This window comes from Podarcis tiliguerta, assembly GCF_965153285.1.
Source record: "Podarcis tiliguerta genome assembly, chromosome: 4".
In the NCBI taxonomy this organism is placed as follows: Eukaryota; Metazoa; Chordata; class Lepidosauria; order Squamata; family Lacertidae; genus Podarcis; species Podarcis tiliguerta.
Window position 1 is genome coordinate 62,787,971 of NC_139537.1, and position 27,116 is coordinate 62,815,086.

The following is a 27,116-nucleotide window of genomic DNA, read 5'->3' on the forward strand; positions in this document are numbered from 1 at the left end:
GTTTCAGAAAATGTAAATTGGGTAAGTTCACCATTAAATGCAAACTGAATTCAGTTTACTCCCCATACTTACTCATGGGTAACGCTTAAAACATCTCTGAGTTCAATATTCTTTACAGAACTAAGGTCCATAAAATTAGGTTAGGGCTTTGAAATGCAAGGAATGCAGTCTGTATCACTTAGCTAAAAGATGAGGTTGCTAACCTGATGCCACTACCAAAAGACAGCCAAATATTTACCTGGTACTTCTTCATAACTTCTTTTGTGAAACCATATCTGAAACAAGTTAAAGGTCATTTCAATAGTGGATCGCACTCTCTATGTACCTATATGTAAGAGATAATTCTTTCTTCTATATTATAGGTTTATAACAGAGGGGAGATCCATTACCAGAGTATAGCAAGACAACAGAAATCAGATTTGAATTGTAGGATATTTCTGTTGCATATTTCTGTATCTGCACCCCATATACAGATTTCCCACTTATTTTATCAGTATGCATCAAGGAACTTTTCCACACTCTGGTACAGTTTTTGTCCAGTGCATGGTCTGAAACAGGGGTGAGCAGATTTCAGGCTTGTGGGATCTACTTTCAGCAGTATAAGACAGAGCCAGGGATGTGGTGGGCGGATTAATTTTGTTGTTGCCATAGTAAATTAACTTAGAGTCCTTGCTGAAATGCTACAGAGATCTACCATTATGTTCCAAACTCCTTCCTTCCCACCTCTTATCTAAAGCAAAAGAAATAAAAAATAAGGTTTTCTTTTCCAGCATTTCTGTATATTGAAATGCTGAACCATAAAATAACACAATGCTTCTGCCTTAACCTAAAGATAATGTTGCCACAACCTTCAGATGCCAAGACCATTTCTAAAGAGTAAACGGAGTCCAAATTCTAACCAAAATGCACAATAATTTGATTCTTACTTTCCTTTATACTAAGCTACAGTAACATGTGTAGAGGGAGCTCATAGACAGTATCTACTGATCTGAAATCTGAGCAAAAATTACAAGTTAATTAAAAATTACAGTTATCAGATCAACTGTTTCAACTGGAGGCTTCGGGAAGACAACATATGTAGATTAGGCGAATGAAAGGTAATATATCTAGCTAGCTAGCTGAACAATGGCGATACCTAAGATTCATGATATGGTCCTCATGGTTTCCTCGGTTCAAGTGCAAGTGGTTAGGGTAGACGAGTAGAAAGGCAAACAGGATTATGAGTATTTCTATGGAATTTTTCCCTCTGTCCACAAAATCCCCATTAAAAATGTAGGGGTTTTCCTCTGAAGGAAGTCCATTCTGTAGAAGAAGAAAAACGACAACAACATGTGCAAGTACAACAGATATTAATTATCGCAAAACAAGAGTCGGCCGGTCAACAGGGCAATGCAGAGCTGTAGGTGGCCTCACCTCCTCACTGATGTCAACATCTCTTTTGTAGTACTGCCATATCACATTAGTAGCTGCACCTGTGCCCAGGTGAGCATCAGGTCCTTGGTGACAGACGGAGGACACCAGGGATGGTTTTACTTATGTTCACCTTGAGCTGCCATGTCCGCACAGTTCATAAAACTATTCATTTTATATTACTTTTATATGAACCATTTAGGAATTCTTTATTATGCTTGTCCTAACCAATTGTGGAAAACAATGGTTAGGTGTGCATCTACCCTATGACCAAGGAGTTCAAGTCAGCATACGTTCTTCTTCCCTGTGTCCCCCAATTTTATCACCACAAGATCCATAGGAGGTAGGTTAAGCTAAGAGGATGAATGGCTGGTACACGGTCGTCCACCCAGTGAGCTGTGCAACTGTGTGGGCATTTAAACCCTGGTCCAATACTCTAACCAAGCAGTGATGAACCTTTTTGGGTTATACCTCCAGGGCCTGTAGGCCCAGGGGTGGTCTGACAAAAAGTGTATGTAGCCACCCCACACACTCCTGCACACACACACACACACACACAGTCATCAACACACACACAGGGGAGCCTCCCTTCCTCAGCTGATCTGATTTTTCTCCCCCACTCATAAAGTAATCGATCTGATGGCTGGGGAGGGAAGGATTTTGTGTCCACATTTTTTGTGGGAGGGAGGATGTTCTCCTGCTGCCAAAATTAGTAGGAGAAGCTGGAAACATTTGCTTTGCAGGGGGGCGGGTTACATCTCTCAGGCCCCTGGGCTTGGACGTAGCCACCCTGCTCAAACCACTACACCGCAATGGTTCTTTGGGCTCCTCTTCCAATCTCCCATAATGATCATAGACAAATCTGAGGCTGAAAGGAAGGGAATGTTGATGAAGCTGAGCCCTAGTCATGCAACGTATCTAACTCTGTTCCAATTGCTCTGCCCCCTGCCTAGACGTCATATATATCATAAGCCGCCCAGAAGTCCAAGGAGGAGCAGTAGAATGAAATTTTGTCGAATGAATTTTAGCAGGTTCTCAAAATGCCTGCAATCAACGTTTATGGAACCTGAAAAGCTTTTTTTTTTTTTGCAGCGCCAGCTCTTAATACACCTTTACATTTGACATTGCATTTACATTTCAAATGTGAAAATCCAATTTACTTTAAAATACAATATATTATGCAGCATGCTTGCTTCCCCTTGCTTTCCTCGAACACTTCCCTGGCTTTTGCTAATGCCCTTTTCGAGGCTGGGGATGAAATGAAAATCCATAGCAGCAGGCAACGAGAGTGAAGACAGCTTTCCAATGGTGAGTGGAATAGGGGGTTGCTGCTGCCACTGCCTCATTAGAGTGCCTTCTGGGTTTGCGCTTAATTAGCTCCCTTTGTCAATCTGCCTTTTAATTCCGCTCCAGGATGTCTATATGCATAGAATCAATTTAACACAGGCTAATTTAGCAACTGGCAATTTAAAATATTACGGGTTTGGGGTTCTTTTTTGAGGAACATGATGGGAAACGGCATCATTTAACAATGATTAGTGCAGTGAATGGAAGTGTCTCCAAACTTGCACACTTTAATTAAGCCAAGGTGTTATTCTTAAGAGAAGCCATTAAAAAGAATTAAAGGCATGTTATCTAGTTTAACTGGCTTCAGACAATGTTAGGGTCATCACTTACGGCCTTTAGCTGTTTCCCATCCACCCACCCTTCCCCATCCCCTCCAAAGGCTTGTACATGGTGCAATTTGAGGAAGCAAAATGAAAGAAATACAAGCCACACTGTAATCTGAATCTGGGACTATAAACTTTAGTGGGCAGTCCATCAATGCACCATGCTTAGAGGGCAGTAGCAATATGATACATATGTCATTATCAGAGAGTTAGGGGAAGTTGTCCTCCCTGAAAGCTCCCAATGGAGATCATGCTACACAGCATGGATAAGGTTAAGCTTCTGTCCCTCATGGACAGTTTGAACAACAGATCACCTGAGGCTTTGGGAGATTCTCACCTCCCCCCTTTGTTTATACTTCACAAAAATCGCAAGGAGTATCGTCGTTGAGGTTCGATACCCTCCAGTCCCCTGCAGATTTTGCCCTTCAGTCGACATTCAGTCCTGATTAACTGAGTGTGGAGAACGGAAAGATGGCCATGGGCCAAAAATTGATACCACAAAGTGCTGGTGATCTCTCTCTCTATATATACACACAGTTGCTAATGGAATCCAGTAGCGTTGAGGCACCATTAGGAAACAGCAAAGCCAAATTTACTTACTTTGTAGAAAATCAGCAAAAGGTCATCCAGCTTTCCATGAAGATCGCCTAGAAAGAACACAAACGTTCACAGTCGGGCCATGGGACCACCAATTGGGCAGGTAGAATACGCAAGACTGGAAGCAAACAGTGATTATTGTTTCCTAGAGCTCATGCATGTTTAGAAGGGTTGTAAAGCAATGGTATGAAGCACTAACTGCATGGTGGTCAACTCCTGAATCCAATTCCTCAGGGGAGCACTTTGCATTCCCTGTGGACCAACTGCTTACAGTAGACATTTTGTGAAACTATGCACACATATGTATGAAACCATAATATGAAACACAGCAGGTGCAACTGCTTAACTGCCCACCCACTACCAAAAAGCATTGGGAAGCTGTGTTGGAAGCAACAGGGAATGTATGAGGAAGCAGCCGAGGCTTAATGGTCCCTTTCAAACTGCTATTTGAAGAACAAGATTACAGTGGTACCTCGGGTTACATACGCTTCAGGTTACATACACTCCACTAACCCAGAAATAGTGCTTCAGGTTAAGAACTTTGCTTCAGGATAAGAATAGAAATTGGGCAGCAGGAGGCCCCATTAGCTAAAGTGGTGCTTCAGGTTAAGAACAGTTTCAGGTTAAGAACTGACACCCGGAACGAATTAAGTACTTAACCCGAGGTACCACTGTATAAAATCCTTTTCACCCTGAGGGCTACATTCCTTGGTGGGCAACCTTTCGAGTGCCACATGGAAATGGTGGTCAGGGTCAGAGGCAAAAATGAGGAGAACAACAAATGTAATTTTTAAAAATTTTGTTTAGTATACTAGTTAACACTGACACTTGAGTTGTTGGTGACGATGCAAGTGAATCCTAAACACTACACTGCTCTTTTCTAGGCAAATATGACCAGGGTGAGAAAGCTCTCAAGAGGGAGGGGGGTCATATTGAAAATGGAAAGGAGTCTTAATGGAATTTAAAATGGGAAGAAGCTATTTTAGGACTTTAAAATAGAAAGGGGGGGGACATTAGCTTCGTAATATGGAACATATTAAGCCCAACCCAACAAATATTACTATGAAATAATAAATTGGATTTGGATTTAGTGGGGTTTAAATGATGCTCATTAAAGGAACTCTCACATATGCTACACATGAACCAGATGAATATTTAATGCCTGTTTCAATGTAGAAAGTTAAAAAGGATTTGACGGAAGTGACATAGATCTCGTTTTGTGGCAATCATCATTTTGGCTCAAACTTCAGTAAAAAAATACACTTTCATCTGTCATTAAGGATGTTTTGAGCATGAAGACTATTATTTGCTTGAAGGACACATCAAAAAAATCTCTCAGATGCTCATTCAATTGTGCAAATGAGGACACCCATTGGAGGATGTATGTACATTGATTATCAAGGCCACACATACACACACATACGTGTGTGTGTGTAGAAGTCTAAGGATATTTTGTTCTTGCTTACTAAAGCTCATTCAATGGTATAAACCTGTAAATAAAAGATATCTTATCTATTACTGCATTGAATGCTTGAAGCATCTTTTATTAAAATTTGGTTTCTCTCTGCACCTGCAGCAGTATAATTAATTTATTTTGTGTGCGCGTCTTCTCTTGATTTGAAGAGAGAGACTAATTATTACTAGTAACCATTTAGTGCTGTCTTGCAAGTGGGTCTCCTCAAGCAAATCCAGGAAGTCCAATCCCATCCATTCACCCCTGTATGGCAGTGTAATCAAGGCCAGATGACTGAGAGGCACTTAAATGTTGCCATCTTTAGCTGACTCTTTATGCAGGTGGCCAATTGGTGATCCATGGCCACAAAGCAATTTTATTTGGGCTCCAAATGGATCCCCAAAGCTCAGGACAAAACATTTTGCCTCCAGTTTCACTCTGTGGTTTTTCTTCTTAAGAAAAGGAAGATTGCTTATAATACATATACCCATATACTAGACAACCACATATGAATTTGTAGTTGTTTGCATATATTAGTGATACATACTTTACTTTCTCTTTTTATGCACCTTTTCTTTTTCTTTTCTTTTGTTCAACTGAAATACTTTCAATCAAACATTAAATAAAAAAGAAGATTGCTTTCTGAATTTCTGCATGAGAGAAAGAACATGCACTTTAATGTTCGGCCTCTCTCTCTCTCTCTAAATATACACCCCCTCAGAACAAAGACTGCATAACATTTCCCCACTGAGACATCCATATATGGGGGGGGGGGAGGGATAGAGAGAGAGAGAGAGAGAGAGAGAGAGAGAGAGAGAGAGAATGCATCATTGGTTTGCTCATTTTCATCACAGTGTGGATATGTGTGTGTGTGTGTCCCCAGAAGAAGTATCAATGAACTGGGATTTTCTTCTATCATGATCATGTTCGCGAACCGTTTGTTGAAGCACTTGCGGGAAGGCAAGAGGTGAAAGAAATTATTTACCACACAAAGTAGCATTTTACAGATGGAAAAGCAGCTCTTTTCTTAAAAGTTTGCCAGATTTAGTCACTGACTCACCCAGCAACATCTGACAGGGGGAAAAAATGGGAGGAAGTGTTCGGCTTACTTTAAAAATGCCAGGCGATGAGTCATCAGCCTTCCACCCCCCCCCCAATAATAAAGGGAAGACAGGAAGGATTTGTACTGCGAGGGGGTTGGGGAAGTGTAACATTCCAATGGCAGCTATAAAGACCACTTACCGCTGGCTGGTGGGGAGTGGGAGTTGTGGTCTGGCCTGGCCAAGGTGGGTTAAGGCTTACTTTAGGCATAGCTGGGGGAGGGGTTCATTTCTGTCCGGATGCACAGACAGGGGCTGATGGGCCATAGCACCCTCAAAATGGTGGTTGCAGGGAGGGGGTTCACCCCAATTTGATGTATGCCATAGGGCGACCCTTAACCTTGGTTATCCCTGCCAAAAATCAACCAGTAGGCAGGCTGGTTGAGTCAGGATACACACCCAATGCCTACGCCCAAACCTGCTGACACCTGTAATCAATAAAGCTGTGGCCTGCTTAAATCTCCTTTTGGTTGTCCTGTGTTTATTGCACCTACATATTGCCTTGGCCCTACAGCGTCTGGGCCTGCAACCACAAATGCTAGACAGTCCTACAGATTCACAATATACTTTAGATATCAACCCGGTGCCACATTTCTCTTAAGGAGAACTCACCACAGATGGTTATTTCCTTGGTATAAGAGGTGGAGAGGTGTGTGATGTTTGGCATCTGCTGAAGGACCTTCCTGGTCTCATGGAGCAGCTGGAGAACATATCGGGCGTGGAGGTGCTGTACGGAGTCATGCAAGAAGAAGAAGAAGAAGAAGAAGAAGAAGAAGAAGAAGAAGAGGAAGAGTAGTTTGGATTTGATATCCCGCTTTATCAGTACCCGAAGGAGTCTCAAAGCGGCTAACATTCTCCTTTCCCTTCCTCCCCCACAACAAAACTCTGTGAGGTGAGTGGGGCTGAGAGACTTCAAAGAAGTGTGACTGGCCCAAGGTCACCCAGCAGCTGCATGTGGAGGAGCGGAGACGCGAACCCAGTTCCCCAGATTACGAGACTACCGCTCTTAACCACTGCACCACACTGGCTCTAAATGATATATTAACAGAGAGTCGTTGGAAGAACTCCATCACCAAAACCCAGTGAGCTTTGTGCTTGCACACAGTTCTTGTCAGCGTGACAAACATTTTCCAGTCATGACTGCAGACTTGGGGGATCGTCACTGCACAGATGAGCATGGAGATGGGGGACATCTCTAATGCAGTAGCAGCGTTGGTGCCCATACTATATTAAGAATCATAATTTTATTTGTATGCCACCTTTCACCAGGTAAAACCATGCTCAAGGTGGCTTACAACATGAAAAGATTTACATGACTTCACATATAACAAAAGTAGCTTAAACATGGAATAAAACACATCAAAAAGCACATAACCGAATTGAACAAATGCCACATAAATCATAATATCTAAAACAAAGATACAAAAAATTGATATCAATAACAGAAACCCCTAAGCAAAACTCAGCCTCAGCTTTCATAGCTGGAGTCAGTCAGTCAGGCCACTGCCTTCCTCAGCCAGGCAAGGGGACAGGGAGCCAGCAAGGCAAGGAGCAGGCCTTCCAGGACTCACAGCCAAGATGGCCTCTGGCCTCTACAGCAGCCTCAGCTTTTGTAGCTGGAGTCAGTCCAGGCCCCACCCTCCCAGGTCAGGTGGAAAAAGGCAAGCAAGGCAGGGATCATACTTTCAATATTGGGTTGTAAGTCTGTGTAAGGGATGTAGCTCTGTGGTACAGCATCCACTTTGCTTGCAAAAGATCCCAGGTTCAACTCCCAGCATCCCCAAGTAGAGCTGGGAATATCCCCCATTTGAAACCCTAGAGAGCTGCTGCCAGTCAGTGTATACACTGAGCTAGATGGACCACTGGTCTGGCTCAACATAAGCCAACTTCCTATGTTCAGTAATGTATCCCGCTGGCCCTATTGTTTTAATGCGCTTCTTGATATTGCCAGAACAGCAGTAGGTATACCCAGAGACTGCGGAGTTCAGTTTTAGTGGCCAACAGATCAAAGGAAGCAGAAATGCCATGGGATGGGATATCCAGCTTTACAATGTCCGTTCTTTCAAATTAAACCATATCCCATTATAGCTAAAGAAATGGAAAGCATAGGGCTGTGTGAGTCTCCTGCGCCAAATGCTCTCAAGAGCAGCAAGTGCCAAGAATGACTAAGCAATTGCTAAAAAAGCGTGGCAGTGGAAAGAATTATGTTTTCTTCTCTGATGAATGTATTGGGGTGAATAAACAGCCTTTCAACAGGAACAGGGCTGGCAGAGCAACCTTTTCGTAAAGCTGTCAGTTGAGGCCTGTTCTGTTTAAGAGGATCACAGAATTGTAGAGTTGGAAGCGACCCTGAGAATCATCTAGGCCAACCCCTTGCAATGCAGGAATATGCAGGTGTTCCATACAATGTTTGAACCTGCAACCTTGGCGTTATCAGCACCATACTCTAACTCAATGAGCTATCCAGGCAGAATACATACATACATAATTTTATCTATATGCCACCTTTCCATGATTAAAGCCAGGCATCCCCAAACTCGGCCCTTCAGCTGTTTTGAGACTACAATTCCTATCATCCCTGATCACTGGTCCTGATAGCTAGGGATGATGGGAGTTGTAGTCCCAAAACATCTGGACGGCCGAGTTTGGGGATGCCTGATTAAAACCATGCTCAAGGCAGCTACATGAAAAAACTACATAATTACAAACCTAGCAAAAGTAGTAATAAATAATAAGTAAAACATCAAAAAGTGCACAATCAAATTAAACAATGCCCACATAAATCATAATAAGAACTAAAAGAAAGATACAAAAAATTAGTATCAAAAATAGCAACAACCCCCTAACAAAAGACCCCTCATCTCCACTCCTCAGTTTTGCTTCTGCTATTACATGTGCTTTCTTGTAATTGTTTTCAATGTAAGCTCCTTTGAACATTTGGAAAACTGGCATACCATTATTTTGGTAAATAACTAAATGCACCATTGTTCATCTCTTTCAATATGCGCATATGAAGTGCTTACAAATTCCTTTCCCCCCACCATGATGCACATTAGCCTTCCACGCCCTGCTGTCTTAATGGTGTCTAAGATGCCCTTACGATTATCAGCTGAGACTTTTAGAGAGACCATAAAAATAAAAGGGAAATCCATTTAACCATTGGTCTGAGCTTGCCTGTCGGTGCTTGAAAGCCTGAAGAAGAACATCAGTGTCAGCAACAGTGAGGGGGAAACACAGGTGGGGCCCATAGTAGGAGGCAGGGACCTCAATGGTCTGTTCATATTCTCTCATTGTATAATCACTGGTGGTGGAGAAAAAGTTAGAGCTGACATCTATAAAGGAAGCAGAAAAGTAACTTACAAAATTTTAGTTAGTTGACAACAAATGTGCCTTTGGATAACGAGTTCATGAACATTTGTTTAAATTGATGATATATTCAGCATAATGCCGACATATATAACAGACACTAAAATCCAAAGAACCTTTTGGGCATTTGTAAGAACAAGGAAGAGCTTTGTCATGCTCAGTTTTGCGGGCCCAGTTTTGGCATTGAAACCTCCTTGGTTGCCCTTTCCTTTATCAGGAAAGTGACAACTTTTTATTAAAGTTTTTCACAATGCAGTACGAAGAAAGGTACAAAAAATACAAACAGATCCTGTAAAATATGGAGTCTTCTCCTAAAGGCAATTCTCAGTCCCCACCACCCACAGAAGGTAGCAGCCCTTCCAGCTCTCACCTTCCTTTCTCCTTCCAGCCTCTTGCCTTTGGAGACCAACATTTCCTTGTCTCCCACCCAGGGCTCTCCATCAAACATCTACCACCCACATGAGTACACAATCCCAAACATATGGCTCCCAAAAAGAGGAGGCAGAGAGAGAGAGAGAGAGAGAGAGAGAGAGAGAGAGAGAGAGAGGAACAAGAAAGGAGAGACAAGAGAAAGAGTGAAAAGTAAAAAGATAAAAGGGGAAGAAACATTAGAGAAAAGTAAATGTTCCATCTGCCAGTCACATTTTTTAAAAGAAAGATTATTTAAGACATTCAGTCCACGATCTTCTCCACTTTCTGTTAAACAATATTTATTTTAAGTCAAAGTGTCTCAGAGTCATTCATTTCTTTTCCCCAAAAAAAGTCCAAGAGGGGATCCCAAACTATTATTATTATTGGTAAATGTCTGCCATGTTTCCCCCCCTTTACCTCCATTAATTGCCGATTCTCCCTACTGAGTGTCAATTCTTCCATCTATGTCTATGTTAAAATCTCTTGACAGGAGAATTTTAAATTGCTGCTGAAATCTTATTGTTTTGCTGTACAGATGTTTCGGCGATAAACCTCCCACCCACAACCACAGGGCTTCTGATTGTGATGAGGTCCAATTCGTGTTCAAGAAAACACAAGTTGATCTTCCTCTTCAGACCTTCTCTGCTCAAGAAGGGAAGGCTCATAACTGAGGAAGTGGGAGACACTCGGCTGGAGCCAGTGTGCTTGACTCCATGCCTCCTACTCATGCTAATATTTCCTACTGAGGGCTCTTTTGTCATCCACAGGACTAAAGAATAATGTTTCACCTATGCTTTGTGTATGATATGTGCAATTCCCACAGGGGAAAAGCTTCGACAAGTATGGCTTAAAAGAAAGCTATCAACCAACCTTGGCATTTATTGGAGGACATGCCAGCTTGTGCAGGGAAAACCACTAATTACTTATAAAGGAACAAGGACTATGGCAAACAGACTGAGTCACAGCAGCCTACATTAAAATCACAATTATAAAATATTGTCAGGAACAAATATTGCCCCAAGAGGCATTTTCTGCGTAAGAGCACGCTGTAATTGAAATGTGCTAAGTGTGATAAGAATTTGGAGTGCTTCTTAAAAGTAAACATTATTTCGAGTTATTTATTGGCTTCCTTGCTAACAACCCCAAACAAGAGCCGCAGTCCCTGGTTTCTCAGCATCAGTCACTGCAAATGTGCACTCCCTGCTATTTGAAAAATGGGATTGTTAGTCTTTTAAAAATATATATTATTTACTTTGAAATATTGGCATTACAGAACACGAAAGCAAAACTTTCCCACATACCTTCACACATACAAACATATGCATAATATATACATAACATTTACATATACCAATATATAAGAGGCATTCTAAAAGCCAATTTCATATATACCATGTAATTTAAACTCTTAATGGCAGCATATAATTTGATTCTTTTTCTATTATGCCCAGTTCTTTTTCAATATATGTTTCTACTGGGACCAGTTTGGCCATTTCTTCTCTAATAATTTTATAGTGATACATCATCAGTTAATTCTTTGTCTCTGAAATGTTTCCATCATAATTCCCACCACCATTTGCCAATACGACTGCTTTCAAAAAAAAAACCAAAAACCATGACATATGGTGAAAAATCACCTTTTACTTATGGATGAATCCAGGACTTACTTTCTTCTGGCTTACTGATCATTTTACTTTTCAATGAAGTCCAACACCTTCTTAAAGCAAATTTATTTATGGATCATAGCTGTCGAGAAATTTGAACCCTTTTCAAACAGACATTGCCATGCCTCTCTTGGGATTTCTCTATTCATATGTTTATTCCATCTCAGCATATAGTTATAGACTATTTTCTTACATTTTAAAATATAAACTGTTTCAAATTCAGGACTCAGCTATACAGCTGCAAATAAAACGTTTTGAAAGTGTTGTAAAGTGCAATATACAATTTTGACACTAGATGGTAACTGAGCTATAGCAAATTCAATGCATTTTTCAAAACGATTTTTTAAAAAGCATTTTCACAATGTATTTAACATGTGTGTAGATTCCACCTAAGTCTTATCTCTCTAAATCTCCTGGCTTCTGATCAGTCCATTTCATAAAGTCCCGATGTGTGGATACTGATATCTAGGTGGAGCCATCTTCACTTTAGTCTTTGCTTGTTCAACGGTCTGTATATTTTTCCAATCCTGGTATGTCTCTAGTCTGTTTTCTTTCCATTAAAAAAAAAATCCTAATTGCCCCTTCAGACTAAACCATGAATCTTCCACTAGAGATGCCAATGGAAAAGTTTTAGATGGGGGGGCCACTAGGGGCGCATTGGAAGATGGCCGACAATACCATCTCTCCGACCCACACGGGGTAATTAAGAGGCTATTATGGGAGTAGGCAGCCTCCCTTGTTGCCCCAAGGAAATGGGGAACACTGCCCTTGCCTGCTGTGCCCATAAATCACCCCCTAATTCGAAAGAAGGGGGTGAGGGTCCTAGGCAGAATGCCCCCGTGTGGACCTCAGCTCTCCTGGACACTGTCTCTGATTGTGCACTAGCTGCAGCAATTTGGAATAATTAATTACAAAAGAAGCAAATACACATATTTCAAGTGAAGAAGGAGAGTGAAGTCTGCTAATTTAATTGACCTCTGCGAAAGAAGACGACGGGTTGGAGAAACAGGAATATTTTACGATGAAGATACACCAAAGGCTGGGTACATTGACAACGGGACTGAATGGGGGGGGGGGACCTTTTTTACTTTCCTTCTATGTGATTTACAAGAACCCCTCCTCATTACAATCGTCGGTTGAACTGACCCAAGCAGGATGATTAAGGCCTGTGTGGAGATAAACTTTAACCAAAAGTATGCTTTATGGAGTATGCTTTATGGAGAAGCAATAAGAGCTTTTGGAATGGCACAGCAATTAATTCGGAGTCGCCATCTTGCCAAAGGATTTATAGCCGGGAGGAAGAATGGACTTGTTTTCAGACTGCATTCCTGGTGAATCTCCTCAGAGGTTTTGAGAAAGGAGGCAGATTGGTGAAGATTAATGACACTAAGACTGTTTTGATGTATGGAAGTGATGTTATATGGAAAACGTCTGGATATGGCTACTGGATAAAAAAAATAATATCCACGCAGGATTACAAACTGTTCTAACCAGCTTGCGGAGACTATCAGAGGTCACAAAGAGAAAGGAAAAATATATGAAAATAACAACAAGAGATGTGGAAAAACAAGAAGAAAGGACTGGATAGTACTGTGAATATCATAAGGTTAGATTTGTGGACATTAAAACAGCAGTAAGAAGCAAGAAGTGATTGGATCCCCTTCGGAACTTGAAATATGGGTACCCCCAACAAAAATTTAAAATTCGGCTGTGTAATTTGGAATTTATGTAATTTGGTTTGATTTGATGTGATTGGTAGGTTAATAAAAAAATATTCTTTAAAAAAAAGGGGGAAAGTTTTAGATGGAGAGAAATAATTGTTTATATCAGGCATAGTCAATCTTTTTATACCTACCGCCCACTAATGCATTTTTCTTGATGGGGAAATTTCCTTACTGCCCACCAGTGCTGCAGTAATATGTGTCGTAGAAGCCCCTACCGCCCACCTGAACCACCCACTAGTGGGCAGTAGGGACCAGGTGGACTACCCCTGGTTTATATTGATCCCGGATTCCTGAGCAAACATTAATTGCATAGGACCCCCCTTCCGAAACTGTTTTCCTAGTCTTTCTACTTATCCATAACTAGTTCGAAATGCTTTTCTTTTCTTTTACATCGTATCCTGGCATTGTCCACGCCACTTCTGCTGCATCTGCACAGTCATATTGACCATTTGACTGCTATTGCATTTGCTACACAGATGCAGGTTTTTCTGATTTGAGAAACATACAGTTCCTCAACTAGCTACAGGTACATGTGCAAAGATAAGTAGTTCCACACATATATGCTCTTGGCTGCACTGGCACACACACACATACACATGCCATTTTTTTTACAAGATACGCACGTGTAACTGCTCTGAAAACGTATTCAGTCAATCCTTACCTGGATCAGTTTCATTGGCCTTAGTAAAATGGTCCAGCATGAATGTGAAAAACTTAGATAGCTGAATAAGAAAAGACATCGGTTAGTTTACAAGCAGAAATGATTATATTACTTTGTCTTCCCCTTATTTGAAATAAGCACGCTGGCTCCATCTACATGGTAACAACCCTGGCAAAATCTCAAGCCTCTTATATCTCCATTGATAGGGACAGTGACACAGTTGAGCAAAGCCGGCTCTAAATTTAAGGATCTTACCAGTGGTGTGTGTGTGTGTCTTTAGATGATAACGTGCATTACTTTGCTTGTGTCACAATTCAAAATTAGCTTTTTTTTATTTTATTAAAAAAGGCCTGATATAAATGAAAATAATGTTTCGCAGTTTGTAGATGTGCCTGATACTAACCAGCTTCAAAAAATGAATGGCATGGTACTAATTATATTATATTATCTTCTTAAAACTTAAGCATCAACCGTGAGAGGGAATAAAAATTTACAAGCTACATTATCCGTGATGAATATAATCTGAAAAGCCGGCATGTTCTACCTCACTAACAGTTTGCGTCAAAGAAAAATCCACAGAGTACAAACCTGTAGCTGTGCTTGTTCTTCTGCATATTCAATTGACTGAAAGATACTCAGGGCATATCTCCGCCTCATCTCCAGCCGGGCCATGTAAGAGCGATACCACCTTTGAATCAGGACAGCTGCTTTAATGGCTGCCAAGACATGAAGGGGCCAGAAAGAGAAGATTAACTAGTTATGCAGATCTCTGGATCTTTGGTTCTAAAATGCTGTGTGTGAATCCTGCTCTAAAACGCAGAAGGCTAATCATGGCTCCCCTTTTAACCCTACCAGCACTCCTGCATTTTAAGTTTGAGATAAGCTCATGGCAGAGACACCTTCTGCAGCCTGGTGCTCTCCATGTGTCCCAGCCAGGTCAGGAGAGTGCTGATGTGCCCATGCTCTGCTTACAAGCTTTCCACAGTCACCCGGTTGGCCACCATGGGAACAGCATGATGGACCATACCACTCTTGGTTTAGGCAGGTTTCTTCTTACTTTCCTGGGAGTCCTCTTCTCTGAAGGGCTGTCTGGTCCAGTTTAAGGCAAAAGAAGGGAGAGCTGAAGTTGTTCATCAGCTGTTAGCACCTGGAGAGCAGATGGTCAGGCACACAGGGCCACCTGGGAAGTTTTTTTCTCACTGTGTGTTTCTATTTCAATTGAAGTAATTATTTCTAAATTTGTATCCAGATGTCTAAATTAACGCACGCTCCTCCTCCCTTAATACACCTGAGATGGGGCAATACTGGGAAGGTTTAGGAGGGGATACAAAGCTAGGATTGTCTTTGGAAGCATTAATGTACAGCTCAAAAACATTGCCAGCTGTACAATAAATTCCAAAGCTTCTGAGGCCAAGAGGCCTATGAAAGTCACATGGGTCAATATCTTAAACACATTTTTCAAGCTCGCACACACAAAATATCATTTGATATAAACAAATGTACGGTAGGTTAAAGTCTCAGGTGATGCACAGCAGCTCAAAATCTGTTTCAGTGTGTGCCCCGGAGTACCAGTTTTGCTAAATCCCAAGTATTTTGGTCATAGCAACTTGCATGAAACAATGGGAAGGGCATTATGAGGTCATAAAGCAAATAGTGCTTGCATTATTATTTACTAATGCAAGTTTTTTACAATAAAAAAATGAATTTTATTATACAGTAGGCACACAGTTGTAAAATACTATTTTATGCAGAAGCTTCTGAGTACAATTTGTCAAAAAAATTGTTGTAGATAATTATTTTGGGGTTTTTCAAAATTTAAAACATTTGTTTACCTATAAAATAAGCATTGATAGTATTTTAATAGCACCACCATATTAGTGCCTAAGAACTGCACATCAGTTAGACTCAGCTCCAGGCAAACTGTGTGCAAGTGATTGCTATATGGTCCAAAAAAAGGTACTGAGAGATTCATAGATCATATGATATTAAACAAGTAGTAGCCTGCCTTTACGATGTGAGTCCTGGCACAGGAACATCACACTGATCACAGCTCCTGATTTGATTATTGCAATTCTCACTCAGGTAGAAGTGTTGCTTTGTTATTAAGACAATTAATTGAAACTCTAGAGACTTAGAATCAATGACATCAGTCAAGGCTATTCCCGAAAGGAACAGTCAATATTTCCAGAATCTATTTGCTATGGCAGAAGAAGCAAATAGATGTTGCAGAAGAGATACAGGAAAGTGTATGAGAGAGATGGCATTGCTGAACTGAAACAGGACTGATATAAATGACTGATGTTGACTTGACGTAAACCATGATAAGTTGCGAGTGAGGTTCCAATCCATCTGATGGCTGAGAAACGGAATTGAAATCTGTGTTTGTCACTTCAGGCCTAGCTGAGTCTAAGACAGGCCCTGAAATCCAATTCTATGCATCACTTTGTCTTCCTTCCACAAAGACTTGCTTTTGTGTTCTACACAAGGTACAAATATCTGTCTCCTGGTGAGATTTTAAGCAACGGTATCCAGAGGGGGGCAACCAAAACAATAGATGCTGATGGCAGACTAGAATAAAACCTATGAGTAATGGCATGGAGTTCTCAGCCAAGGTCAATTTCACAGTGGAGAATTTTCCTTTCCTTTTTACTTCTCATCCCGAATTCAACCCAGACTTTCTCAAACATAAATGGTAAATGGAAAGATACACCAACCTTTTCTCAATGACTATTGATGATGGGACATTATAGGTTTAAAACAAACAAAACCACAAGCTTTTGTTTTGCTGCCCTTGCATGTGGTGGCAGTTTTCCTAGGTTCCATCCCCACCCCCAACAATAGCTCATTGGAAATGATGCTTCTAAAAGGCACTCTATCATTTTTGCACCCTGAAATTGGTAAGTGGTTGCTTTTCTTGTCCTCTTTTCGTGAACCCCCGTTGAGTCTAATTTAGAGGGAGATAATTGCCCCAAAGATATTCAGATCCTGGCTAGTAGTCAGATGCCCAAACAACTTGTTGGGTATTCCTGAATGCCCTTACAGTAATTGCAAGAATTCCAGGCTTTATATGCATTGGACTGGCAGTTGAGAAGGAGTTCTAGGAGAATGAGTTCCATACACTAAGAAAAGCATTGAAAATATAAAACTACAGCTTGCTGGTTTCTTAAACCTTCAAGTCTTCTCAAACCTCCCCTGCATGTCACAACAGAGCCCATTTTAACACTGGAAACGTACCATGTCTGTGAAGTTTCTCTTAATCAAACCTTTCTTGTCAAGATAGTAAGAAACACCCTGGCCAAACATTTGGGAGAGCACTAAGAGATGTTAATATACATTGTGCCCTTTTGCACCAAGACTCTCAAAATAGGCACCAAGGTTTGATGCTTTAAAGCCGCCTGGTCCCATATGGTTTTGACTAAACTCTCATCAGTTCCAGCAAGTAGATATATGCTGGCAGAGGTTGAAAGGAATTGCAGTTAAAACCATATGGAGGGGAATCAGGTAGGCAGAGGTTCTTTAAACAGAGAACTGATGGCTATATTATCTCTACACCTTCTTGACTCTTCTTCATAGTGTGTCCTCTAGCCTACCAGTCCAGCAGAACCACCTGGGATGGTCCAATCTACAATCAGTATCTTCCAAATTAATGCAGATAATAAGTTTGTTTAAGTATCACATCAGAGAATGGAAAGACCACACACGGGTTATTTACCTCTTTCTGATTTGTTCACCCGCCTCGTCGTAATAGAAGTGCCACATCCCATGACTTCAGTTGAGACTGGGGTGCTGATTTAATATTTCCTCATGGGCGATGGTTTTCTTCAAGCCATCGGTGTTGCCAACCATACCATCTTTATATTCATCTCAATATGCAACAGTAAACGACGATTCCCGGAGAAAACTACACCTGCCATTGGCCCTAATAACAGAGAAGACTGCATGACAATAATAGATACCATATTGTTAGCCACTAAAGTGCTGAGCAGCAGAAATAATTAACCAGGTTATCTATGCACCGGTGAAGGCAGTGCAGAGATCTGCCAGTAAACACTAAGCACACCATTCCAGCTTTTGGTACTGTTGGCCAAGCACTCCTGACTGGGGATCCTGCATTATGGGGTGGGGCAGTAAGGAAGGAGATCCAAAGGGGCCTAATCCAGCATAAGCAGCCACATTATAGTGGAAAACATTGGGCACAATTGCAAATCACACTTGAGGATATTTGTGGAAACCTCTATCATTGTATCAATGTACCCATCTTGTGAGATTTGATGGAGCCAATCAGAAGCCATGTTAGAACACTCAACATTCTGAACAGTGAGCTGCTGGCCTGGGTGCTTCTCTAGAACAAAGGGAGTGGGCTTGTGCAGTTACACCTGGACTTGTAGAAACAGAGAGACTGGTGCTTCCCCAATGTGTCACATGCCACATCAAGAACTACCAGACCCAGAGTTGTTGAAGCATAGGCAGAAAGGCGAGAGGCATCTGCGGGGAAACCTAAAGCACCATAATACATCAGGAACATTGATCTTGGGGACAGGGTGACAAAGTGCTGCTGATTTACATGTAAGTAAATGTTGAGCACAAACACACATATCATACTGCCATGTCCAGCTATAAATCATGTAGCCAGAAACATAAGGATGTTAAACAAAGGGAATGAGAAGAAGCAAAAGGATGCCAATTAAACCTTTGTTTGTTTGTTTGTTTTTCAAAATGCACAAAGCCTTTCTGCAGTCTGGCTCAGGCACTACAATTACTAGGCAAGCAGACGGCCAAAAGCAAGATGAAAATGATTTCAAGATAGGGATGGTGTCTGTGGCAACAGACGGAGGGGGGGGGGGAGCTTCTAGATGTATTATGCAAGTCTATTCTAAAGCTTTTAAGTAATACAACCATCAGCACTGCAACACTAAGAAGGAGAAGGAAGGAAGAGAGAGAGAAGTCCAATTTAGGCATTCAATGTGGGTGCATTTAAAGTGGGGACATTAGGGGCATGTACTCAAAGTCTACACAAAGATCTGAAGTGTGTGTTAGGTGGAGGTATTTAGAATCATTACCACAATTGGGAACCCTGAAAATGCAGGGAGCAATCTGAAGCAGAAGAGATCAGCTGACAATCAAAGCATGCAGGGAAGAACAAGCAGAAGATGGTGGCTCCTAGCTTCAGTATTTGTCTCTCATTGGCATACAAATGTATTCTCTCTCTAAATATATAGGTACTTATTTAATTGTCATGGTTGATAAGAAAGGCTTTCATAGGCGAATCTGAGACAAAACAGGAGGTAGGAGCTAAGCTAAGGTGTTGTCTCACCAGGTGGGGCAGTGACAAGCCCGTTCCTTGGTCCAGAACTAAGTCCATATTTCTCAAAAGACATTTTTCTGGCCAAGAGTACTTCCTTTTTCTCACCCCATCTAGAAAAGGGTCATTTTTTTCTGGTCACGCATACACACACATATCCAGGGATTGATCACAACACACCTGGCACTGTGGAAGATGCAAAATGGTAGTCAGGTTGCCAACACAGGTATTACTGCTGCCACTTGCAGTGGTGGTGGGGAAAACAACTTTAGGGCAAAAGAAAGACGCTGACCTACTAACACTGCTAATTAGTTAACCTTACTATTAGAGAATTTCTCTTTTCCCTGGGAAAAGTTAGTCCCCTCCCACCATTTCTCTTTCCACAAATAGGGTGGGGAAATCTGAAAGACATTTGTGCCCAGCCCTCGTTTGTACTTACAAACTGCCTTGTCTTGAACCTATTTTGAATGTTATATTCATTCCTTGAATATTACTGAAGAGACAGCAACAGAGCATGTGCAGTTTCTCACCTACTGGTCACTACAGGATTCAGTACATAGAATCGTGGAGTTGGAAGGTACAAGGGTCATCTAGTCGAACCCCCTACAATACAGGAAAATTTGCCCAACATGGGGCTCAAACCCACGACTCTGAAATTCAGAGTCTCGTGCCTTACCAACTGAGCTATCCTAGGTAGCTAGAAGAAATTTTTAAAGCAAAGGAAGTCTGATTTTCAGGCAAGCTTGATTCCCAACTTTACTCATTTTAGACATGAAAAATATTCAGTGCTAAAGTTGTGTGTGTGTGTGTGTAATGTAACAAAGGGAAGTGTAATAGGAAAACAAACGAAACACAAAGCTGGTAGCTTTAGTGTCATGTTTAGGAAGTTATACTCAAGGCTGGGAATGGGGAAGAGATTCAATTTGGTTCACAATTTAAAGGAAACTTTCTTAACTTGTACTTCCCTAAACAATATGCAAACAAATACAGCTATATTTCAAAAAGTGCAGTTCCCCCAATGTTGTGTTGCAGTTTTCAAACCAGAACAAGTGTACAAAAAGTGTATTAGTGAAAATGGCACACAAAATGTGCTACATTAGGAAACTTTGCTTGCAAAAATATGCATAATGGGAGGTGTACACAATAAAATGCTGATGAATTTCTACGAGGATTTTAAAATAAATAAATAAATAAATAAATCACAAACTGATGCAGCAATGTGGTGAGCTGAACTTAAAAAACAAGAAACTGAAATAAGATTTACCCATCCTTACTCAAGACCAAGTCTATGCTGAAACTGAAGAATTAAAAAGATGCCTCTGGTTTTTAGGGGATGACTAAAAAGTAAGTAATTTCCTAAGGGGCTATGATTTTCCCACTCTACCCTGATAGAAAATGAAGAAGGAGAAAAATAATTCCATGTTTGCAGAAGGGTTGTTAGAAAATAAATAAATTGTGCAGACGGAAATCAGTTAATATGCATTACATGAAAGAACTATGCATTGCTTAGGAAATATGTGAATACCCCATATCTGGATCCAAGACTACATTTAACACAATTCTGGAGACTGGAGTGCTGGGATTTCAAATTCTTTTTAAGGGAAATTGTAGTTTTATTTTGCAACACCAACACTCTGTGAGAAGGGTGATCAGATGTAGCAGATAAGAGGGATCACGTATCTTTAACACGTGTACAGAAGAGGAAATTCAAAGGAGTGTAGCATCCCTCAGCACCTTGGTGTGGTGTCACGACAAATTTTACCTGCCACAACTCCTTCTTCTGCAGAGTTTTTAAATGTGCAGGAGTTCTGTCCTCTAGCCACCCAATATCTCTGGACATGAGCAGGCAGAAAGAAATGTGTGGGCAGCTAAATATTTATTCTACCCCAACATAAAATGGAGTTTACAAAACCCTAACAAACTAAAGGCAATCAATATGTCACTCTGGAGTCTGTGATCTTAGAAAAGGCTGAAAAGAAATAAAATCAAGGCTCAAACTATGGATCATAAATGATTGTATTTAGAAATAAATTTTATTTAGATGTAACTAAATTTTATTTAGATGGGCTTAATTGCAAAGAAGCGTGTCGGCTGTGGCAATCTGTCTTACATCATGCACTGCTTCTCTCCACCAACATTGATTTAAAAATAAAAACAAATGGTTGAAATATATCTACCAAAACAAAGGTACACAAAGAAATTACCTTATGTCTTCCATTGCATCAGCAAAGAGGTTTACTAGGTGTTGTAAACAAGCTTTCTTCCTGGGCAGAGGGTACAGGACGCGATATAAAATCAATTGTCATTCCAGCTTCCTTCTCATTTGTGCTCCTCTTACATTTATGCAGATAGAAGATTTATCAAGGAACAGCTCCTGTCTCCTTCTAGCCAGAAATAAGAGCTGTGTTCTGCAGCTACGAACAGCAGTGCAGGCACAATGATGTATTGGAGAAACCTATGTTGTTACCAGGCTCTCTGAATCTCAGGCAGACAAGTGGATGGCTAAAGTTATCTGCTTCATATTGGAAACTGCTTCTCAGCAACAGCCATTATAGTAATAATGAACCACAAACTAGCATTATGGCATAAGATAAAGTGTTTGGTGAAGCATGGGAAGAGGCACTACAATTATAAAAAAAAAAGGGGGGGGGACAGAGACAATGCAGGTCATACTCCAAGTTAATAAAATTTTCAGAGACCATTTAATACTCAGTACCCGGGCAGCCTGGCCATTTCCACAGCATCTTCTCTATGAGCTTGTGAAGACCATTAGAAGGGAAAATACAATGAGGGAAGAAAAAGAACTTTGCAAGTTTCTCACTCTGTAACACAATACCACATCATAAAGCCTTCAGTTTCCAAAAGCAAAGCAACAGAATGATATATATCATCAACACAATTTTTAAAAGTCCATATGGCTTAAAGGGCCAGTTCTATTTGAATCAACAGTGAATGCAACTTAGGAAGTTTCCCTGAGTCAAAAATCTATTACTTGACTGTTTGGACTAATCTATACATGTCAGTCTACCTTTGTGGTAGATAATGAGAACAAGAAAAAGGTGAAGACTTGCGCTACATCTCAGGTTGCCTACAAAGGGGATCATGATAACATGAAACCTGAGGAAACAGCAGTGAATTTAGTTTCCTCTCTCTCCGTTTCCAGAGTGGTAGTCATGCCAGTCTGATGCAGCAACAGGCCTTAGCTGACATCAAACATACCTACTTTATGAGATGGAGCAAGCAGCCCACACCAACGAATCATATGCATATTCCTAACGTACCTATGCTTTTAACACAGTGAGTGCAAAATATACAGACTGGTAATAGATGCCAGTCATTGGGAACAAAATGTACATTGAAACAAGAAAAAGCTAATGCTTATTCAGCTTTAGACATATGTTTTCTACACATTGGCCAAATGAATGCACATTACAGATTCTAAAACATTAACTTTTATTAAATGGAATACCACTCACGCACATCATACAAAGTTCTGCCCTGTGGTCCAAGAGACAGTTGACCCAATATGGTAACCGGACAAAGCAAGTTACATTGGGCTTAACACACCTGTTAGCAAAAGCTTTGTGCCATTAACATCTGCATGGCAGACAGAGGTCCACAGGTGGGCTTTCCACCAGCTTGGTGATGTAGTGATGGAAGAAGGCATAGTACTGGTGTCTACTCATCCTGCAGCTGTTAAACAGAGAATCCCTGCTTATTAAAAAGATTATCAGTGCTGTTTGGGGTGTGAAATATTGCTGCAGATCATGAGCATGTTTCTCCTTGAGTAGAAATGGTTTCTACATCATTTGAACAAATTCAAAACCTTTTATACTATTTGCTAAACCTGAAATTCATAAGCTACATTGCAGCATTCTTCTTTCAGGGTCATCAGTTTAGTAAGTGCAGAAAGTGCTTTTTAAAAGCAATGACAGGATAGGAGAGAATAAACAACAACAACAAAAAAAGAGTAATACTATGTTTGTACAGCTATTCTTTTTATCTCTCCTGAAGAATTTCATGATTCATGATAATGTTTTGGTTTTGTTTTTTTAAAAAACTATTCACTCCCTGAGGACTGAACAGCAGCAGTCTTCAAGAAAAAAAGAAAGGAAAGAAAGAAAGAAGATCATTTTGATGGGCAGCAATTTGGAAGCTTCTTGTCATCAAGACAGCATGAAAAATGAACCAGGCAAAGGCAAAAAGGGGACTGGCAAACTGTAGCAGCTGTCAGATACCAACCATAAAGGACAAGGCTTAGAACTGAGCAATTTGTAAGCCGTTGAAGGAATATAAGAAGCTTCCTTGTTAGACCGCTGGTCCATCAGGGTTCTCTATGCTGATGGGCAGTGGCTTCCCAATATATCAAGCACGTATAGTATGTTTCCCAATCCCAGGGATTGAACCTACGATCTTCTGCATGCAAAGCAGATGCTCTACCACTGAGCCATGCCGCTGCCATTACTCCCAATATGGCTGCAATTATGGCAGGCCTCCGTTATTCCTCCTGCCTCTGAGCCCTGGAAAGTCTGTTTAATTCTTCATGCATGCACAAACATAACCAGCTCCACTACCCCACACCTTTAGTTGACATACAGCAGTCATATATATACACACACACACACAGGACAGTGCAGGAAGAGTCTCATATACCTCAAAAATCTCCACCTTATTTAGAGAAAGGTGAGCACGCTCTCCACTCTCAACGAGGATTGACAGCCCTCTGCTGACAGAACACCATAATCTACTTCGAAGGTAAACTGGAGCAAAAGAGTATCTCAACAGATCTCATCCTTCGGGTTATTGCGTTTTATGTTGTTGCATTCCAACAGTATCTGCTATTCAGCATTTATTGCTCCTGAGGGTTTTATAGCACTTTTATCCACAAATGTGGATAGCATGGAGATGATTGTTAAATCATTGTAACTAATGCTTCTCATTTCAGTTCCTTAGCTTGACTAAAGTTATTGTTATTGGTTAACAGTAGGAAGAGTTGTTGTTTAGTCGTTTAGTCGTGTCCGACTCTTCGTGACCCCATGGACCAAAGCACGCCAGGCACTCCTGTCTTCCACTGCCTCCCGCAGTTTGGTCAAACTTATGTTCGTAGCTTCAAGAACACCGTCCAACCATCTCGTCCTCTGTCGTCCCCTTCTCCTTATGCCTTCAATCATTCCCAGCATCAGGGTCTTTTCCAGGGAGTCTTCTCTTCTCATGAGGTGGCCAAAGTATTGGAGCCTCAGCTTCAGGATCTGTCCTTCCAGTGAGCACTCAGGGCTGATTTCCTTAAGAATGGATAGGTTTGATCTTCTTGCAGTCCATGGGATGATCAGTCCAGTAGGAAGAGCAATTAGACAGAAATCTAGTCTGAATACTGTAGGGTCTGTTGGGGTACATTTCCCATTCTCCTTTATATTTTATTCCAGATCAGAATTATATTTTTATTTTATTTTATTTTTGCAAATTTACCATAACTTTAGTACATATATTGTATGCAAGTTATATGGTAGCACTGGGTTCAATGTTATAAAGTTCTAGGGGGGTTAAGAGTGACAGACCCCCAATTCATATTATGTTTGTTTCATTCTAGTCAAGTAGTTTTAAACAGATGTGGCAGAGGTATTATAAATATATGTACACCTACATCTCTCCTCTTCCTCAGTGGGCCTTTACATGAATGTATAACTGGTAATAAAAGCATGTGGCATTTCACGAATGGGCAACCTAAACTGCACCTGCATCCCAGGTTTTTCTATATGGGTCAAACAGAAAGATTACTCCTTCTGTGAAGCAGCTGAACTGATACTCTCCATTCCACTAGATCAGAGCTTTCCAAACTATGTGTTGTGACACGTTAAGTGTGTCACGTGAACGCTCCCCGCGCCCCTCCCAGGGCTGGAAATGTTACAAACTTCTGGTTTGCTAGTAAAACCGAATTACTGTGTCACAAAATGATGCATGTCTAAAAAGTGTGTCAACAGCATGAAAAGCTCTGCACTAGATGGCAAAGCCCCTTCAGAGTCAGTAGGGCAGCCCCACTTCCTAATGGTTAGTAGCTTATAAAAGATTCAGGATCCTTTCTTGTTCAAAAGATCCTGCACCTTTAAGAGCTGAAAGCTAGTGCAGAATTCAACAGGTGCCAATACCTCAAGAACCTCTTCTCATATGAATTGACCTGGACCCTGAAATCACCTTCTGAGGCTTCTTCATGCGCCCACTCCACAAGACATATGGAGGGTGGCAACACAAAAATGGCCTTTTCTGCAGTGGCTCCGTTTGTGGAACGCTTTCCCCAGGGACGCTTGTCTGGTGTCTTCATTAAATTTCTTTAGGCACCAGGTGAAAAACATTCCTTTTCAACCAAGCCTTTGGCTAATTAAACATTCTATGCTATGTTAAAGGTGTTATGGGGGCAGTTAATGGTTTTGTATCGTATTTTGTGTTCTCATTTTGTATTTTTATGTAGAGACCCACCCTCTGATCTTCAATTAAGGACAGTATATTTATTTATTTATTTTATAATAATAATAGTAATAATAATAATGTATTCTTTCTAAAGCTGAAGCGAAGGACTCTCTTTTATCACCAGTTTTCAAATGAGTTTATGCCACTCCTTTCTACAAAAGTTCCAAAATCAGCACAGTGCAGAAAAAGAAAAATAATACAACCTAATAACAATACTGGCTAGAAATAAACCCAAGAGCAGTTCAAGAGAGAAGCTTATATAGATTGCATTGCATTGATACACACCCTTGGCCCTTTTCTTCTTTTTCCAAATTGTGAAATGCAAGCAGTGGCTAATTTGCTAAATGACTCCCAAAACCATACTTGCGTTGGACAGGCTGCAATCAGGAAGGAAAGTGCAATTAGTTTTGTTTTTGACTCAAACCAAACATAATGAAGGCTGCAGCCCATATCGTTTACCTGGGAGTAAGCCCCATTAACGTCCAGGGGACTTACTTCCGAGTAGACCCGGTTAGCCTTGCTCTGCTAAATAACATTGCTATTCGGATACCAATACCGGTCGACCTGCACGCCCGTCCGTGACTTTTTAAATTTTTTTAATCTATCCCCAATAATCACGGGAATCATCCCTGGGACCCTGAGCAACAATCGTAATTCTTTCCTTGATTTATTTTGGCAGCGGCGTAAGGAAAGGAAACAAACATTTCATACGTGGAAGCAACTTAAGGCAAACCCTGTTTTTTCCCCCTTCTCTGCATTGCCGCGGAAACGCAGCCCCGCCTCTTCCTCCTGGCGCGTCTCCTCTTGCACTGGGCGAAGCCAATGACAGAGCAGGAAACGGCCGACACCACGAAGAAGGAGATTGGCGGAAAAGGGAGCCGTCGTGATGGTTCCATAGTGTAGTGGTTATCACGTCTGCTTTACACGCAGAAGGTCCTGGGTTCGAGCCCCAGTGGAACCACTGAGTTGTTTTTTCTTTCTCTCCCCCCACCCCCGCGCCTCCTTCTTCGTCCTAACCGCGGGAGTTGCAGAAATCTCACCTCATTCCTCCAATCCCCTCTGGGTAAACTAATGGCAAAGGAAGGAGGGGAGGGGAGAGAGAAGGATACCCAATGCCGCTTTATGATGGCTGAGTTCCGGACAATTTTGCTGCCCGTTAGTTATTTGCATTCCAAAAAGGTGAATGGGTTGCTCAGCTGGGCGAAGCTCCGGGAGCCTCCGTCCCACCCTCTCCTTAATCTGAATCTCCCCGGGAGAATGCACCCAGGCGTGGGCTGCGCTTATTAAGAGTGGCGC

At 41.2% G+C, this 27,116-nt stretch overlaps 2 protein-coding genes across 5 annotated transcripts in view; one reads left to right on the forward strand and one right to left on the reverse strand.

Moving 5' to 3' along the window:
* Positions 1-22,021, reverse strand: part of PPEF1 (protein phosphatase with EF-hand domain 1) — a 40,413-nt gene extending 18,392 nt beyond the window's left edge. For 2 of the 3 annotated variants that reach the window (XM_083439430.1, XM_083439429.1), the window contains exons 1-9: positions 21,563-22,021; positions 17,769-17,991; positions 14,645-14,772; positions 14,057-14,117; positions 9,405-9,562; positions 6,843-6,957; positions 3,681-3,727; positions 1,136-1,302; positions 239-275 (exon numbers count right to left, since the gene is read on the reverse strand). In XM_083439430.1, coding sequence (XP_083295556.1) covers positions 239-275; positions 1,136-1,302; positions 3,681-3,727; positions 6,843-6,957; positions 9,405-9,562; positions 14,057-14,117; positions 14,645-14,772; positions 17,769-17,820 — 765 coding nt within the window. In that variant the 5' untranslated portion in view covers positions 17,821-17,991; positions 21,563-22,021. Of the gene's footprint in view, positions 1-238; positions 276-1,135; positions 1,303-3,680; positions 3,728-6,842; positions 6,958-9,404; positions 9,563-14,056; positions 14,118-14,644; positions 14,773-15,113; positions 15,636-17,768; positions 17,992-21,562 lie in introns of those variants that run through there. The other variant, XM_083439431.1, reaches the window with a different exon arrangement.
* RS1 (retinoschisin 1) overlaps positions 19,796-27,116 on the forward strand; it is a 39,685-nt gene continuing 32,364 nt past the window's right edge. Inside the window, exon 1 of one of the 2 annotated variants that reach the window (XM_083439482.1) lies at positions 19,796-19,935. The gene's annotated coding sequence lies outside the window, so the exon portion shown is untranslated. Of the gene's footprint in view, positions 19,936-20,592; positions 20,703-27,116 lie in introns of those variants that run through there. The other variant, XM_083439481.1, reaches the window with a different exon arrangement.